General features: G+C 36.8%; 1 protein-coding gene across 3 annotated transcripts in view; it reads left to right on the top strand.

Moving 5' to 3' along the window:
* The first annotated feature begins 4018 nt into the window (after positions 1-4018).
* LOC108270904 (collagen alpha-6(VI) chain) overlaps positions 4019-13145 on the top strand; it is a 43968-nt gene continuing 34841 nt past the window's right edge. Inside the window, exons 1-5 of one of the 3 annotated variants that reach the window (XM_053683346.1) lie at positions 4019-4201; positions 8834-9006; positions 9515-9614; positions 10749-11333; positions 12306-12878. In XM_053683346.1, the coding sequence (XP_053539321.1) occupies positions 8860-9006; positions 9515-9614; positions 10749-11333; positions 12306-12878 (1405 nt within the window). In that variant the 5' untranslated portion in view covers positions 4019-4201; positions 8834-8859. The remainder of the gene's footprint in view (positions 4202-8833; positions 9007-9514; positions 9615-10748; positions 11334-12305; positions 12879-13145) is intronic. The other 2 variants (XM_017477920.3, XM_017477910.3) reach the window with 2 other exon arrangements.

Here is a 13145-nt window from a genome sequence, read left to right as displayed (position 1 = left end):
TTGACTAATTGAAACTTGAAGCAGAACGTGTTAAAAATATATTTACATGAATAGTTGTTTTAATGATTTATCACAAAGGCTTGAATATTTGCCCACACTAATCTGCATATCTGAAACAAATGTAACTGTTTATAGATACTAAGACCATTTGCTGAGTTTGATAACCATCATTATCACATCAGCATGAAAAGTTTCTTCCACACTGAGCAAATCATTCCACTTGGATGACACACTGAGGTGAGGGCTAACATATCCCACTCCCTACAGCAAGTGAAGCCAAGTATCAGAGTGATGGACCTATAATGAGGTACATGCAAACTTCAGCAGTCTGCGTACAGTGGTGCTTGAAAGTTTGTAAACCCTTTAGGATTTTCTATATTTCTGTGTCACTTTGGCCTAAAACATCATCAGATTTTCACACAAGTCCTCAAAGTAGACAAAGACAACCCAATTAAACAAATTAGATAAAAATAAGGTACTTGGTAATTTATTTATTGTAGAAAGTGTTCTAAAATTACATATCTGCAACTAAGTCCTGCACATGGGTTTGGAAGAATTTTATCTCACACTTCAGTGCAGAACAGCTAATTGCTTGCTTCGGGTCCTTCACATCATTTCTACTGAAATAAGGTCAGGACTTTGACTTGGCCATTCCAAAACATTAACTTTATTCTTCTTTAAAAATTCTTTGGTAGAATGATTTGTGTGCTTAGGCCACCATATTTCACAGATGGGATAAAGCTGTTAGATAATGTTATGATGCTGGAATGCAATACTTTCTCATCAATCCACAAAACATTTTTCCAACAGGCTTCTGGTTTATCCACATGATCTTTAGCAAACTGCAGATGGGCAGCAATGTTCTTTTTGAAAAGCAGTGGTTTTCTCCTTGCAACCCTACCATGCACACCATTGTTGTTCAGTGTTCTCCTGACAGTGGACTGATGAACATTAGCCAATGTGAGAGAAACCTTTAGTTGCTTAGAAGTTATCTTGGGTTCCTTTGTGACCTTGTGGACTATTGCACGTTTTGCTCTTGGAGTGATATTTGTTGGTGGACCACTCCTGATGAGGGTGACAATGGTCTTGAATTTCCACAATTTGCACACAATCTGTGTAAAACTCCAGTGTAGTTTTTTAAACTAAATGGACACAGCACTCAAACTTTCTAATCTCACAATATATTTATGCTGCTGTCATATCATATTTTTGTCACTTGCTGCAAAAATATATGCCTCAAAATATACTCTACAAAATATACTCTGCAATATTTTTTACTTGGGCTTGGGAAACAAAAACATTGTGGAAACCTTACTCTTTGTCATTGCTACCTTGTTGACAGGAGCTTTAAGCCATAAACCTGCCAGAAATAGCTTCCTACTTTTAATTATGTTCATGTGACATACTCATGGATTTGAACAAGAGAAATTATCAACGAATTGGTGAAAAGTGGGACAACATATTCACCAACCCATACGAGAAGAGTCTGGCTGCAAAGTAGCACTTGCACTCTCAGACACCTGCGCTTCCTCTGCAAGTGACGTCACTTACAGTCTCCACCTCCTTCGACGGCACTTGTACTCGACAAATATTGCCACGTTTCGGAGTGAGAAATTACTGGAATATTAATGGAATATTACTTCCAATGTCATTCAAGAATTACTGCCGTAAGTATATGTAAATATACACACATACGTGACATATTAGATTATATAAAGACTTTATAGATTATATGTTTTGAAATATAAATATCTGAAATACAAACGTATGCTGGTCTACAAAACGCATGGCTCTTTGTTAACGTTAATTGTATAGCCTAACTACCCAAACGCGAAAAGATTACGTTATTGTCTTGCATACATAAGCTAAACTATTTAACAGAATGGTATACTCTCATAAGTTTATTGTCATTTATACGTTGAAACTACTGCACAATGTCACAATTCCAAGGTGGAGACGGATGCAAGTGCAGAATTCCTTTAATTAATAGCACAACCAATCAGCAGGAAAAACACTAAAGCTAAGAATAATCATAAACACAGCAACAGGGACAATGGCAAAGAATGCAGTGCGAACTGTGGCTTTGCTCGTTAACAGGAACCTGATTCAGGTGGTCATGTGACTGTGATGCAGTGGATGCTGGGAACTGTAGTCACAGTTCCTTCTCTGATTACATGGCATACTTTCCCTATTTTTTTTACTGTCCCTATTTTATTTGTTTGTTTGTTTTGCAATGGAAAGAGTGGCAGTGGAAGTGATAGTGGTGTTGTTGATTTAATAACTATACTGAATGAAATTACAATTAAATGTAGTGTTTTTATTAGCAAAATATGTACTGGGATTTTGAAATCACATCATTTAATATTTCAATAGTCAAAAACACATTCGATCCTGCTTTTCAATTCAGTTCATGTCGTTTGAATGCTTCCTGTACACAGTTTTAATATCAATAATTCTAACAACAAAACATTAAAAGCTACGGTGTATAATTCACATATCAGTTTAAACAGTTTTATATATAAATTTGGTTTCTTCAGTCCTGTGTCCTCATCTAAGATGTGCCAATCAATATTTGTTTCTGAAAACCCTGTGATACCACAGTGCACATCGTGTTGCGCTCTATATCCCATGTTGGAGAATCCACCACTTGAATCACCACAAGAGGCATGATTTTTTTTAGAGGACTAGCAACAAAGCAATAGTTGCTTCAGTGTTTTGTTTTTTGAATATTAATGCATGTTATTATTGTGGGTTTTTTTTTACTATTGTTTATTACAATATTAACTCCCTTGTCCTCATGAGCCTTATGTTTTCATGCATGTTTATGCTTACAGAACCGTTTGATGAGAGATTTGAAGACAGCCAGCAAGTGGTGTTTGGAACAACCAAGTGTGCTGCTTGGTTCTGTTCAGTTACCTAAAATACTCTGCATGGAAGACCAAGACATTTCTGAGGCCATGGAAAAATTAGGGAAAGCTGAATTTCTAGATGAAAGAATTGATGCTAGAACCATTCAGCCTTGTCTTTACTGAGATGAAGGACATGCATATGTTCCTTGAACAAATAGTTGATGTCATGCATCTAAGACTATTCTGTCAAACTGAAGAAATTACATAATGTGCCAATCTCTTTGCATTTTTAAAAAATGTTATGAGAGTGTTAAACCTAATTTTTATATTGGTTTTATATAATTCTATATATTATCCCTTTATTTATTCAATAAATAATGTTGAAACAGTCTGTCTCATTGTTACGGGTTCATAATAAAAACTAGTAGCCAATAAAAATGTGCATATTAAAAAGGATTTTTTTTTTTATTAAACTATAATTTCAAAATTAATTTTGTGTTGCTGTTTAGACCTGATAGTTCCCTTGTATCCTGGATTATTAACTTTGCTGTTATAAATATGAAAACGGTCATAGACTACTTGAATGCTAAAGTATGAAATGTATTATAATCCTGCGATAAATACACAAACAGCAATCTTTTAGGGGATAAAACTCGTTCAGCTAACCATTAAAACCATTACTATTATTGATTTTTAATGGTATCCACCACACATAACATTCTACCAATAGAAGGCAACAGATTACCAGTAGAGATCAACAGGGATCGTTACAGTTTCCATTCTATGAGGGTTTCTATTGTTTGTTTGTTTTTTTGTTACCCCCCCCCCCCCCCCCCCCCAACAGGGAGTTTAATTCATCAACTATGTTTTATACTGTTTAGTTCCCCCCATATCGCCTCCTTTTTTTCTTTTCGCTCATTTCAGCAGACATGTATGGTTAACATGTCTGGAAACAATTAGAAGACTGGATTCTACAGAACACTTTGCTGAAGATGCTGCTACACTTTTCTCGACCAAGAGTCATAGAGTTGGCAAATATTTTTGTACTCGGGTCACACTGTGGGGGAATAACAGTAACACCCACTCGTCTTGATCTGGACCATACAGTGCTGTAAAAGTGTGTGAGACGAGAGAGAGGCGTGGTCCAAGTGCTCCCACTTATTAGAGTGCTGTGTCTGCGCGCGCTTGCTTCACATCACTGTACTTACTCAACAAGCGCATAGTTCGTACTTAAAAAAAACAAAACCAAAAACACATTTAGTGTAATTGATTGTGAACGACAACTGGATAGACACAATATGCTTCACTAATATCTGCACTGAACATTTTGGGTGAGCAGCCTTCAGTAACAGGTTTGCAAAAACATTTCCTGTTGCATGTTAAAGGGAGTAGCCTATAGGTGCGCTATGTGATGTGTTATTTAATTTACTGTTATATATTTATAAATAAAATATAAAATGGGCAGTATTTACTGAATACTGCATTGTGTAAGATGGAAGTAAAAAGAACTCGTGCATGTTTTCAATGTAACAATTTCCCGAAACAGGTGTTGTTTTGGTGATTGATTGTTTGATTGATTGATTTAGAAAATCTGTTTTGGAAAGTTTAAAAAAATTAGGTTGTGTACACTCTCAGAAATATCCTAAAGGTACCAAACTGAACTTTCTCTTTTTGCTGGGGTTCATCTTTATGCTTAAGTACATACTGGGCACTTGTAATTACGGTTCAGAGTAAGGCTTTAGAGGTACATCAGTGGTCCTTAAGTGGTCCAGCTATGTACCTTTAATTATTTTTAAAGGCATAAAGGTACGCTGCCTCATACACACAAGATAAAGAAAAAGATGTACAACTGTGTACCTTTATTTCTGAGAGTGTATTCAGTTAATTATGTCATAAACACCATTTGCATATGCATTTTAATTTATTCATAATTGTATCTTTGACCTGTGTAGTGATTTTTATGCAGGCAATGCTATTACTCTTGAACTATAAGAAACCTCTCTTTCATCATCTGAGTTGTTTCTGTGAATAGTCCTATGTGTTTGTGTGTATGAGACAGTATGACAGAGAAGACACAATACACTGCTGCTTGTTGAAGATCTGCTGCATGCGATCAGTGTATTAGGGGAGGTGATCAATGATCAGGATAAATGGAAATGAATCTTCTTAATGAAGCATACACACAGCAAACATTTTATGCATATTAATGCATTCTGTATGTTAATGTACATTTGTAGTGCCTTTCAGATTGAACAATTCTTTAAATAGATTTTATATAATGTTATTTTGTTGATTATAAGATAGAGTAATATTTAATTAAACAATATCAGCCATAGTTAGGCAAAAAAACAGAACATTCACTGCTCATAATATGTCAAAACAATGGCCAGGTTCAGAAAAAAATGGCAAATGAGCCATCTGGGAAGCAAAAGAGTCTACATTAGTTAGTCTTAGTATGCATAAATTTACACACACTCAGGAGTACAAGTAGCATACATTTTAATGAATACCAAATATCATGTGGTATTCTACAAATGAGTTATAAATAAATCCATTTATATTCAGCTTGATAAACGAGGTCCACTTCTGTTTTACCTCAACTGCACAGTCACTTAATTCTATTTTAAATTCTGTATTTACTGCTTTAGATTTTATGTCATTTTTTATTGACTTGTCAGTTTTATATTTTATTTTGACTGGCCACTCTAGTCCACTTTCATTGTTGAATGTACATTTGTATGCAAAGGTATCAACAGGTTGCTCCTCTTGATGTACAGTCAATTAGAAGGTTTTGTTTACTGCCTCTGGGGTATTCCTAATGGCTTTGTGCCTATTTACTTCATCATTCTCAGCAAATAATACAATTTTCTGAGTAACTGGTTTGCAAAGTCTTGTAGCAGCACTGCTCCACCATGTCCTCATACTTTGATTGTTTTCTCTCATTAGCCTTCAGGACATTGAACTTCTTACTCAATGCAGACAGAATGACAGTGGGTCAGTGGGACTTGTCTGAGGGTGGAGCATAAGGAGGGTTAGGAGAGACAGATGTTCAGTGGAAATCTTAGTTGCTTCCTTTGGTCAAACTTCAGCTGCCAGTCAAGAGCTGTCACAAGGATCTCCGATGGTAGTGGCATAGCATGGTGTTTACATTTAGAGCATTTAGCAGACAAACTCATCCTCTGTGACATACAGAAATGCTTTGTTGCCTATATTAAATACCCCAGTGCTTGTTCACTAGGTCACGTTCTAAAAATATAATTTACCTAAAACCATGTCAGGGGAGGTTAGTACAATATAAATAGAAAACACACAAGTCAAGGGATTTTTTTCAAAATAGATTAACAAAGTGCCAATTCAAGTACATATTGAAGGTTTAGGTCTTTACTCTTCATTTTGTAGACAGCCACTGCTGTTCAGACAATCGGAGGTGTTCACTCCACCACCTTGGTGCCAGGACAGAGAAGAGTCTTTAAGCATGTCTTCTTTGTACCTTGAAAGATTCTGTGTCCAGTTGAGCAATGCTGTGTGGGAGAAACTTGAATGACACATGAGGTTAGCAATGTGAGGCAAGAAATACAGTTGGTTCGATATTAGAATCATTCAGGGAGATCACAAGATCTTGACAACTTTGGATTTTAATGAATACCAAATATCATGTGGTATTATACAAATGAGTTATAAATAAATCCATTTATATTCAGCTTGCTAAACGAGGTCAACTTCTGTTTTACCTCAACTGCACAGTCACTTAATTCTATTTTAAATACTGTATTTACTGCTTTAGATTTTATGTCATTTTTATGGCCTCGTCAGTTTTATATTTTATGTTGACTGGCCACTCCAGTCCACGTTCGCTGCTGAATGTACATTTGTATGCAAAGGTTTGGACACCTATGGCAAAAAAGCCCGTTGTTGAGTGTGACTTTTGAGTATTTTACCTGAGAACCTGAGTTAATTAAGGTTAGGTTAATTAGGTTATGAGATTTTACAATGGGAAGGGTGTGCAAATGTTTGCACATGCCACTATTACTATTTTTATAATATTAATAAGTTGATCAAAATGTAACTGTGCATTAACATTTGCATAATTTTTTTTTAATATACTCAGCAAAAAAAAAAAAAAAGAAACGTCCCCTTTTCAGGAGACTGTATTTTAAAGATAACTGTAAAATCCAAATAAACTTTATAGATCTTTATTGGAAAGGGTTTAAATAATGTTTTTCATGCTTGCCCAAACACCATAAACAATTATCGCACATGCACCTGTAGAACATTAACCTGTGCACCTTAAGACACTAACAGTTTACAGGCGGTAGGCTATTAAGACAGCTAAGCTAGTGCTAGTACAGGGAGACAGGAAGGATAGCTGATGGTCGTGAGGTAATCTCACAGGAAGAACTGACAAATCTGGTGCAGTCCATGAGGATGAGATGCACTGTAGTACTTAAATACTGACTGTTACTTTTGATATTGAAGCCCCACTCCCCCCCCCCCCCCCCCCCCCCCCCCTTGTTCAGGGATTCATTATTCCATTTCTGACATCAAATATCTGTGAAACATGTTCAGATTATGTCTCAGTTGTTGAATGTTTTTATGTTAATACAGATATTTACACATGTTACGAAATTTGCTGGAAATAAAAGCAGCTGAATGTGAGAGGACGTTTCTTTTTTGCTGCATAGTTTGTTGCATAGGTTGTGTTTACTTCTTTGCACTTCAAAAATCAACTAATGTGTTACTCGACCATGGGTGAACAATTTTAACTTACAGCAGTATGGGGCTCTGAGTAAGAATTTCATTGTTTTTTAAACAAAGTGTTCTAAAGCACAGAGTGGGGGAAATAAGTATTGAATGCGTCAACATTTTTTTCAGTAAATATATTTCCAATGAGGTTATTCACATGACATTTTCACAAGACATCAGTATTGACTCAAGAAATCTGCAAATATAAAGAATTAACAACATTAAAGTCCATTAACAAACTTATGTGTAATAAAGTGGAATGACACAGGAAAAAAGTATTGAACACGCTAAGAAAAAACAGTTCTCCAAGGCAAGGTAAGCCAATTAACCAGCTGAAATCCGTAAGTAATTATGCCCCCTATCTGTGCAAATTAATATCAGCTGGGTTAGTAAATTGATGGTCTATAAGAAGGCTTTTAGTTACCAAGGTGTCACACAAGAAACATCTCATGATGGGTAAAAGTAAAGAGCTCTAACAAGACCTTCGCAACCTTATTGTTGCGAAACATATCGATGGAATCGGATACAGACATATTTCAAAACTTCCGAATCCTCCAGTAAGCACCACTGGGGCAATTATCCGTAAGTGGAAGCAACATCACTCAGTCATCAACGGGCCATGCACAGGAGCTCCTCGCAAGATTTCTGACCAGGGAGTCAGAAGAGTAGCCCAGGAGCCAAGGACCATCGTCACAGAGAAAACAATAGGCAACGCATTCCACTGCCATGGCCTCTATGCATGCTCACCCCGTAAGACTCCATTATTAAAGAAAAGGCATGTCGAAGCTCATTAACAGTTTGCTACAACTCATTTGGACGCGCCTAACTTTTTTGCTGTCATACTACACTTCATGTTTGGAGAAGAAATGGCACTGCACATAACCCTTAAAACACTATACCAACAGTGACGTTTGGAGGTGGAGGTTGACGTTTGGAGGTGGGCGGCTGTGGCTCAGTTGGTAGAGTGGGTTGTCCACTAATCATAGGGTCGGTGGTTCGATTCCCAACTTGCATGATTCCTGGCTCAATTCCCAGCCCACATTCTGAAGGGTCCTTGGGCAAGTTGAACCCCGAGTTGGTCTCAATGGCAAGTTAGTGCCTTGCATGGCAGCTCTGCTACCATTGGTGTGTGAATGGGTGAATGAGACACAGTGTAAAGTGATTGGGATAAAAGCACTATATAAGTGTGCCATTTTACCATTTATGGTGTGGGGCTGTTTTTCATCACATGGTACTGGCAGACTTCATATAATTGAAGGAACGATGAATGGAGCGCTTTACCGGGAGACTCTTGAGAAGAATCTGCTGCCATCCACAGGATGATGATGAGATGTGGGTGGACCTTCCAGCTGTACAACGATCGAAAGCATACAGCAAAGGAAACTCTCAATTGATTTCAGAGAAAAAAATCAAGGTGATTATTGTATTGTATTATATTTATATAAGACAATATGTTTAGAATGGGCTAAAATCACACCTGCATACTGAGGCTGATTAATTTCTTCATACAGGAAGCGTCTTGAAGCTGTCATTAGAAACAAAGGCTTCTCCACTAAGTATTAAATCAATTTTAGTTAGCGTGTTCAATACTTTTTTTTCTGTTTTATTCCTCTTTATTACACGTAACTTCATTTATTAACTTAATGTTCAGATTTCTTTATATGTGTGCATTTCTTGAGTTAATACCAAAGTCTGGTGAAAATTTCATGTAAATAGCCTCATTGTAAATATATTTACTGAAAAAATATTGACGCGTTCAATACTTATTTCCGCCACTGTATAATAATTAAACTTGAACTTGACGTTGAACATGTTAGCAATTTAGCTGAGACCTTCTGCAAGCATTTCAATAAAAATAGAGTGTTGACATTGTGTGCAAATCATGTTGATATGTTATTAATTGTTCTGTATTTATCCATTAGATCACTGAGACCATGGGAAAACTAAAAGGACTGCTACCTCTCTTCATTTTAACATCAAGTTTTCTTGTGTGCAGTGCACAAAAAACAGATGTACACAAAGGTATTAACTTGGAGTAAACATTGGTGGGGGTATGGTATGGGGGTATGATAAAATAATTACTCCCAATTAAACACCACCGTTTTTGATATGATATAATCATATCAAAGTATAATAATCAAAGTATAGTTTGATACTAGTAATCTCTTGATAAAAATTCACTGACTTTATAGTCCATATATTTGCATATAATTGGTGAAGAAAATCGGAAATGTTACATGACTAAAAAAATGATTCAATAAAATGCATTATGCATATAATATAATTGTCATGTACATGCAGGGTGAGGCTGATGCAAGTGCAGTATAAGCTTTATTTAAGAGAAGCAGGCAGACAAGTCCAAAAAGTGAAGGCAATATCAAGGTCCAAAAACAGGAGCAGGTCAGATGATCAGCAAACAGAGTGAATAGGGCAAAGGCAGAATGTGAACACCCAGAAACTAAGAGAAGTCGAGAAACCAAGAAATTAAACACAGAACAAAGGTTTGGTATGGCCCAGCTGGTAAAACACTGAAACAATACTTGGTGATATAAAACAGAAACACAAAGGTATAAATAGACAAACTAATCAAGTGGGTAACAGGAACAGCTGTGAATAATGAGAACACATGAGGGAAACAACCAATAACAATACAGGGGCAGAGACAGGACAGAGAGCAAAACAAAAACACACGTGTACAGTAAATGTAAAAAAAGACAATAACATACCGGAAACGTGTGCTATTGCACTTAGGGCAGTTCACATTCACTGAATGCTCCAGCACTCAGCATGAGGAGAAATTCATGACAATAAAGCTAAATGTCCACTTGCAACTTTGCTGTGGTACATTCTTTTCATTTCAATGCAAATTTCTGTTTATTTTGTAACCAATGGTCCAATAGCAACAACTGTGCTGTGAAGCACATTCAACTTACATGGACTGCTGTTTAAAAAAGTTTTCAGAACATTCCAATATTAGGTACATCAGTAGTAATTAATTGTCTACACATTGACAGATCATTAGCAGTGAAGGAGAATGTTTTACCAGGTCGTTCTGGTTCTATACTCTCATGAGTGTATATAGCTAACTGTTTAGAAAATAAAATTGTAACATTAACTAAACAACATGTGTTATATTCATGTGTTTTTTATTTCTAGGGTGCAAGGCTAATTTGGCTGACATTGTATTCCTTGTGGATAGCTCTGGTAGCATTGGAGATGTAGACTTCCTGAGGATGAAGCAGTTCCTGCACACGTTCATAGAAGGTCTTGATATTAAGCCTGATAAAGTCAGAGTAGGAGTGGCACAGTTTAGTAATGATCCACGGCAAGAGTTCTTGTTGGGGGAGTATGCAGACAAGAATGACCTGCTGGCGAAGGTAGACAAACTCACCTACCTAAAAGGAGGCACTGAGACCGGAAAAGCTCTCAGCTTTATTCTAGATAATTACTTCATAGAATCAGCTGGCAGTCGGATCAATCAAAATGTGCCTCAGATTGCTGTGGTGATCACAGACGGTGACTCCACTGATAAAACGAAGATGCCAGCCATGGACCTTAAGGAAAAGGGGGTGTTACTCTTTGCCATTGGGGTTGGTGAAGTCAGCATTACAGGCCTGCAGTCCATTGCTAATGAACCATATCACCGTTTTGTACTGAGTTTCACTGAATATGAGGAGCTGCTGAAAGCAACCACCAGTGCAGTAGACAAAGTATGTATTTCTGTGGAGGCCCAGCAAGAAGGTAATGTTATACTCACTATCTCAAATATATACTCAGTAAAACAAGAAATGTCCCTTTTTCAGGAGACTGTATTTTAAAGATAATTTAGTAAAATCCAAATAAGCTTTATAGATCTTTATTGAAAAGGGTTTAAACAATGTTTTTCATGCTTGTTCAATGAAACATAAACAATTATTTCACATGCACCCGTGGAAGAGTCCTTAAGACACGAACAGTTTACAGGCGGTAGGCAATTAAGGTCACAGTTACAATAACTTAGGACACTAAAGAGACCTTTCTACTGACTCTGAAAAACACCAGAAGAAAGATGCCTAGGGTTCCTGCTCACCTGTGTGAACATGCCATAAGCCTGCTGCAGGGAGGAATGAGGACTGCAGATGTGGCCAGAGCAATAAACTGCAATGTCTGTAATGTAAGACGCCTAAGAGAGTGCTACAGGGAGACAGGAAGGACAGTTGAAAATTACATGTAACCATGGGTCACCCCTGACATGATCTTGCAAATGCCTTAGTGGAAGAGTGGAATAACATCTCACAGCAAGAACTGACAAATCTGGTGCAGTCCATGAGGATGAGATGCACTGTAGTACTTGTGGACTACTACCACATACATTGTAGTATGGAGGACACCACATACTGACTGTTACTTTTAATATTGACACCCCCCCCCCCCCCCCCACCTTGTTCAGGTACTCATTATTCCATTTCTGTTCATCAAATGTCTGTGAAACTTGTTCAGTTTACATCTCAGTTGTTGGATGTTTTTATGTTAATAAAAATAATTACACGTTAAGAAATCTGCTGTAAAAAAAAAAAAAAAAAAAAAGGCAGTTGAATGTGAGAGGACATTTCTTTTTTTTTTTTTTTTGAGTTACATTCTCAATCATTATCCACTTTAATAACGTATTTTGAAATATTACAGTCCACCACTACTGAAACAATTTATTTCACTGTAATAATATCTCTATTTTAGCTCTCGCTCCAAAGTATGCAGATGTGTTTGTGTTGGTGGACAGCACAGTTGGACAGACCCAAAAGGTAATACAGTTCCTGAATCGCCTAGCCACTCAACTTAACGTGGCAAGCACATCTAATCGGATGGCTTTGGCTCAGTTTGGTGAAGAGGTTTCAGTGGAATTTCGTTTTGATGCTTACAAAACTAAAACTGAAGCACTTGCACTTATCCGCAAATTCCGACTCAGAGGCACTGGGCAGAGCCAACTTGGAAAAGCAATGGATTATGTGCGGACTCACCTGCTCAGCACTGAAGCAGGCAGCCGAATTGCTCAGGGCTATAAGCAGTACCTGTTGGTGGTAAGCAGAGGAGAATCGAATGACAATATACGTATTGCAGTTCGTGCATTAATGGATGATGAGGTGAATCTTATTAGTGTTGACTTCAGCAAAGAGCAAGAAACCGATCCACAGAAGCCTATGATTGCATTGCCAAAAAGAACCATCTACGCCACAACAAAAACTCCTGCAGAAATCGTACAAGATGCGAAGACTATCATTGAAACTAAGGAAGAGATCAAAGTAACTGGAGGTCAGTTTGTCTTTAATTTTTTTTGTAATAAAAAATATGAAAAAATAATAAAATGAAAATATTCTATCAAATACATATTAGCTTTCCTAAATTAATCAGTATTTATCCTATAACACTTAGAAAATGCTAGATATATTTTTTCACCCATGTTGAATTTCTTCAAATCTTAGTTTGACCTAGACAAACCAAACATGTTAAATGTCGACATTTTACTCAGCAAATATGCAAGCATCACACAAACAAGGACAAGAAATGTAGAAAATATAA

This window comes from Ictalurus punctatus, chromosome 1 (assembly GCF_001660625.3).
Source record: "Ictalurus punctatus breed USDA103 chromosome 1, Coco_2.0, whole genome shotgun sequence".
Lineage (NCBI taxonomy): Eukaryota > Metazoa > Chordata > Actinopteri > Siluriformes > Ictaluridae > Ictalurus > Ictalurus punctatus.
Note: the sequence above shows the minus strand (reverse complement) of the source record. Positions and strands in the feature narration are given on the sequence as shown.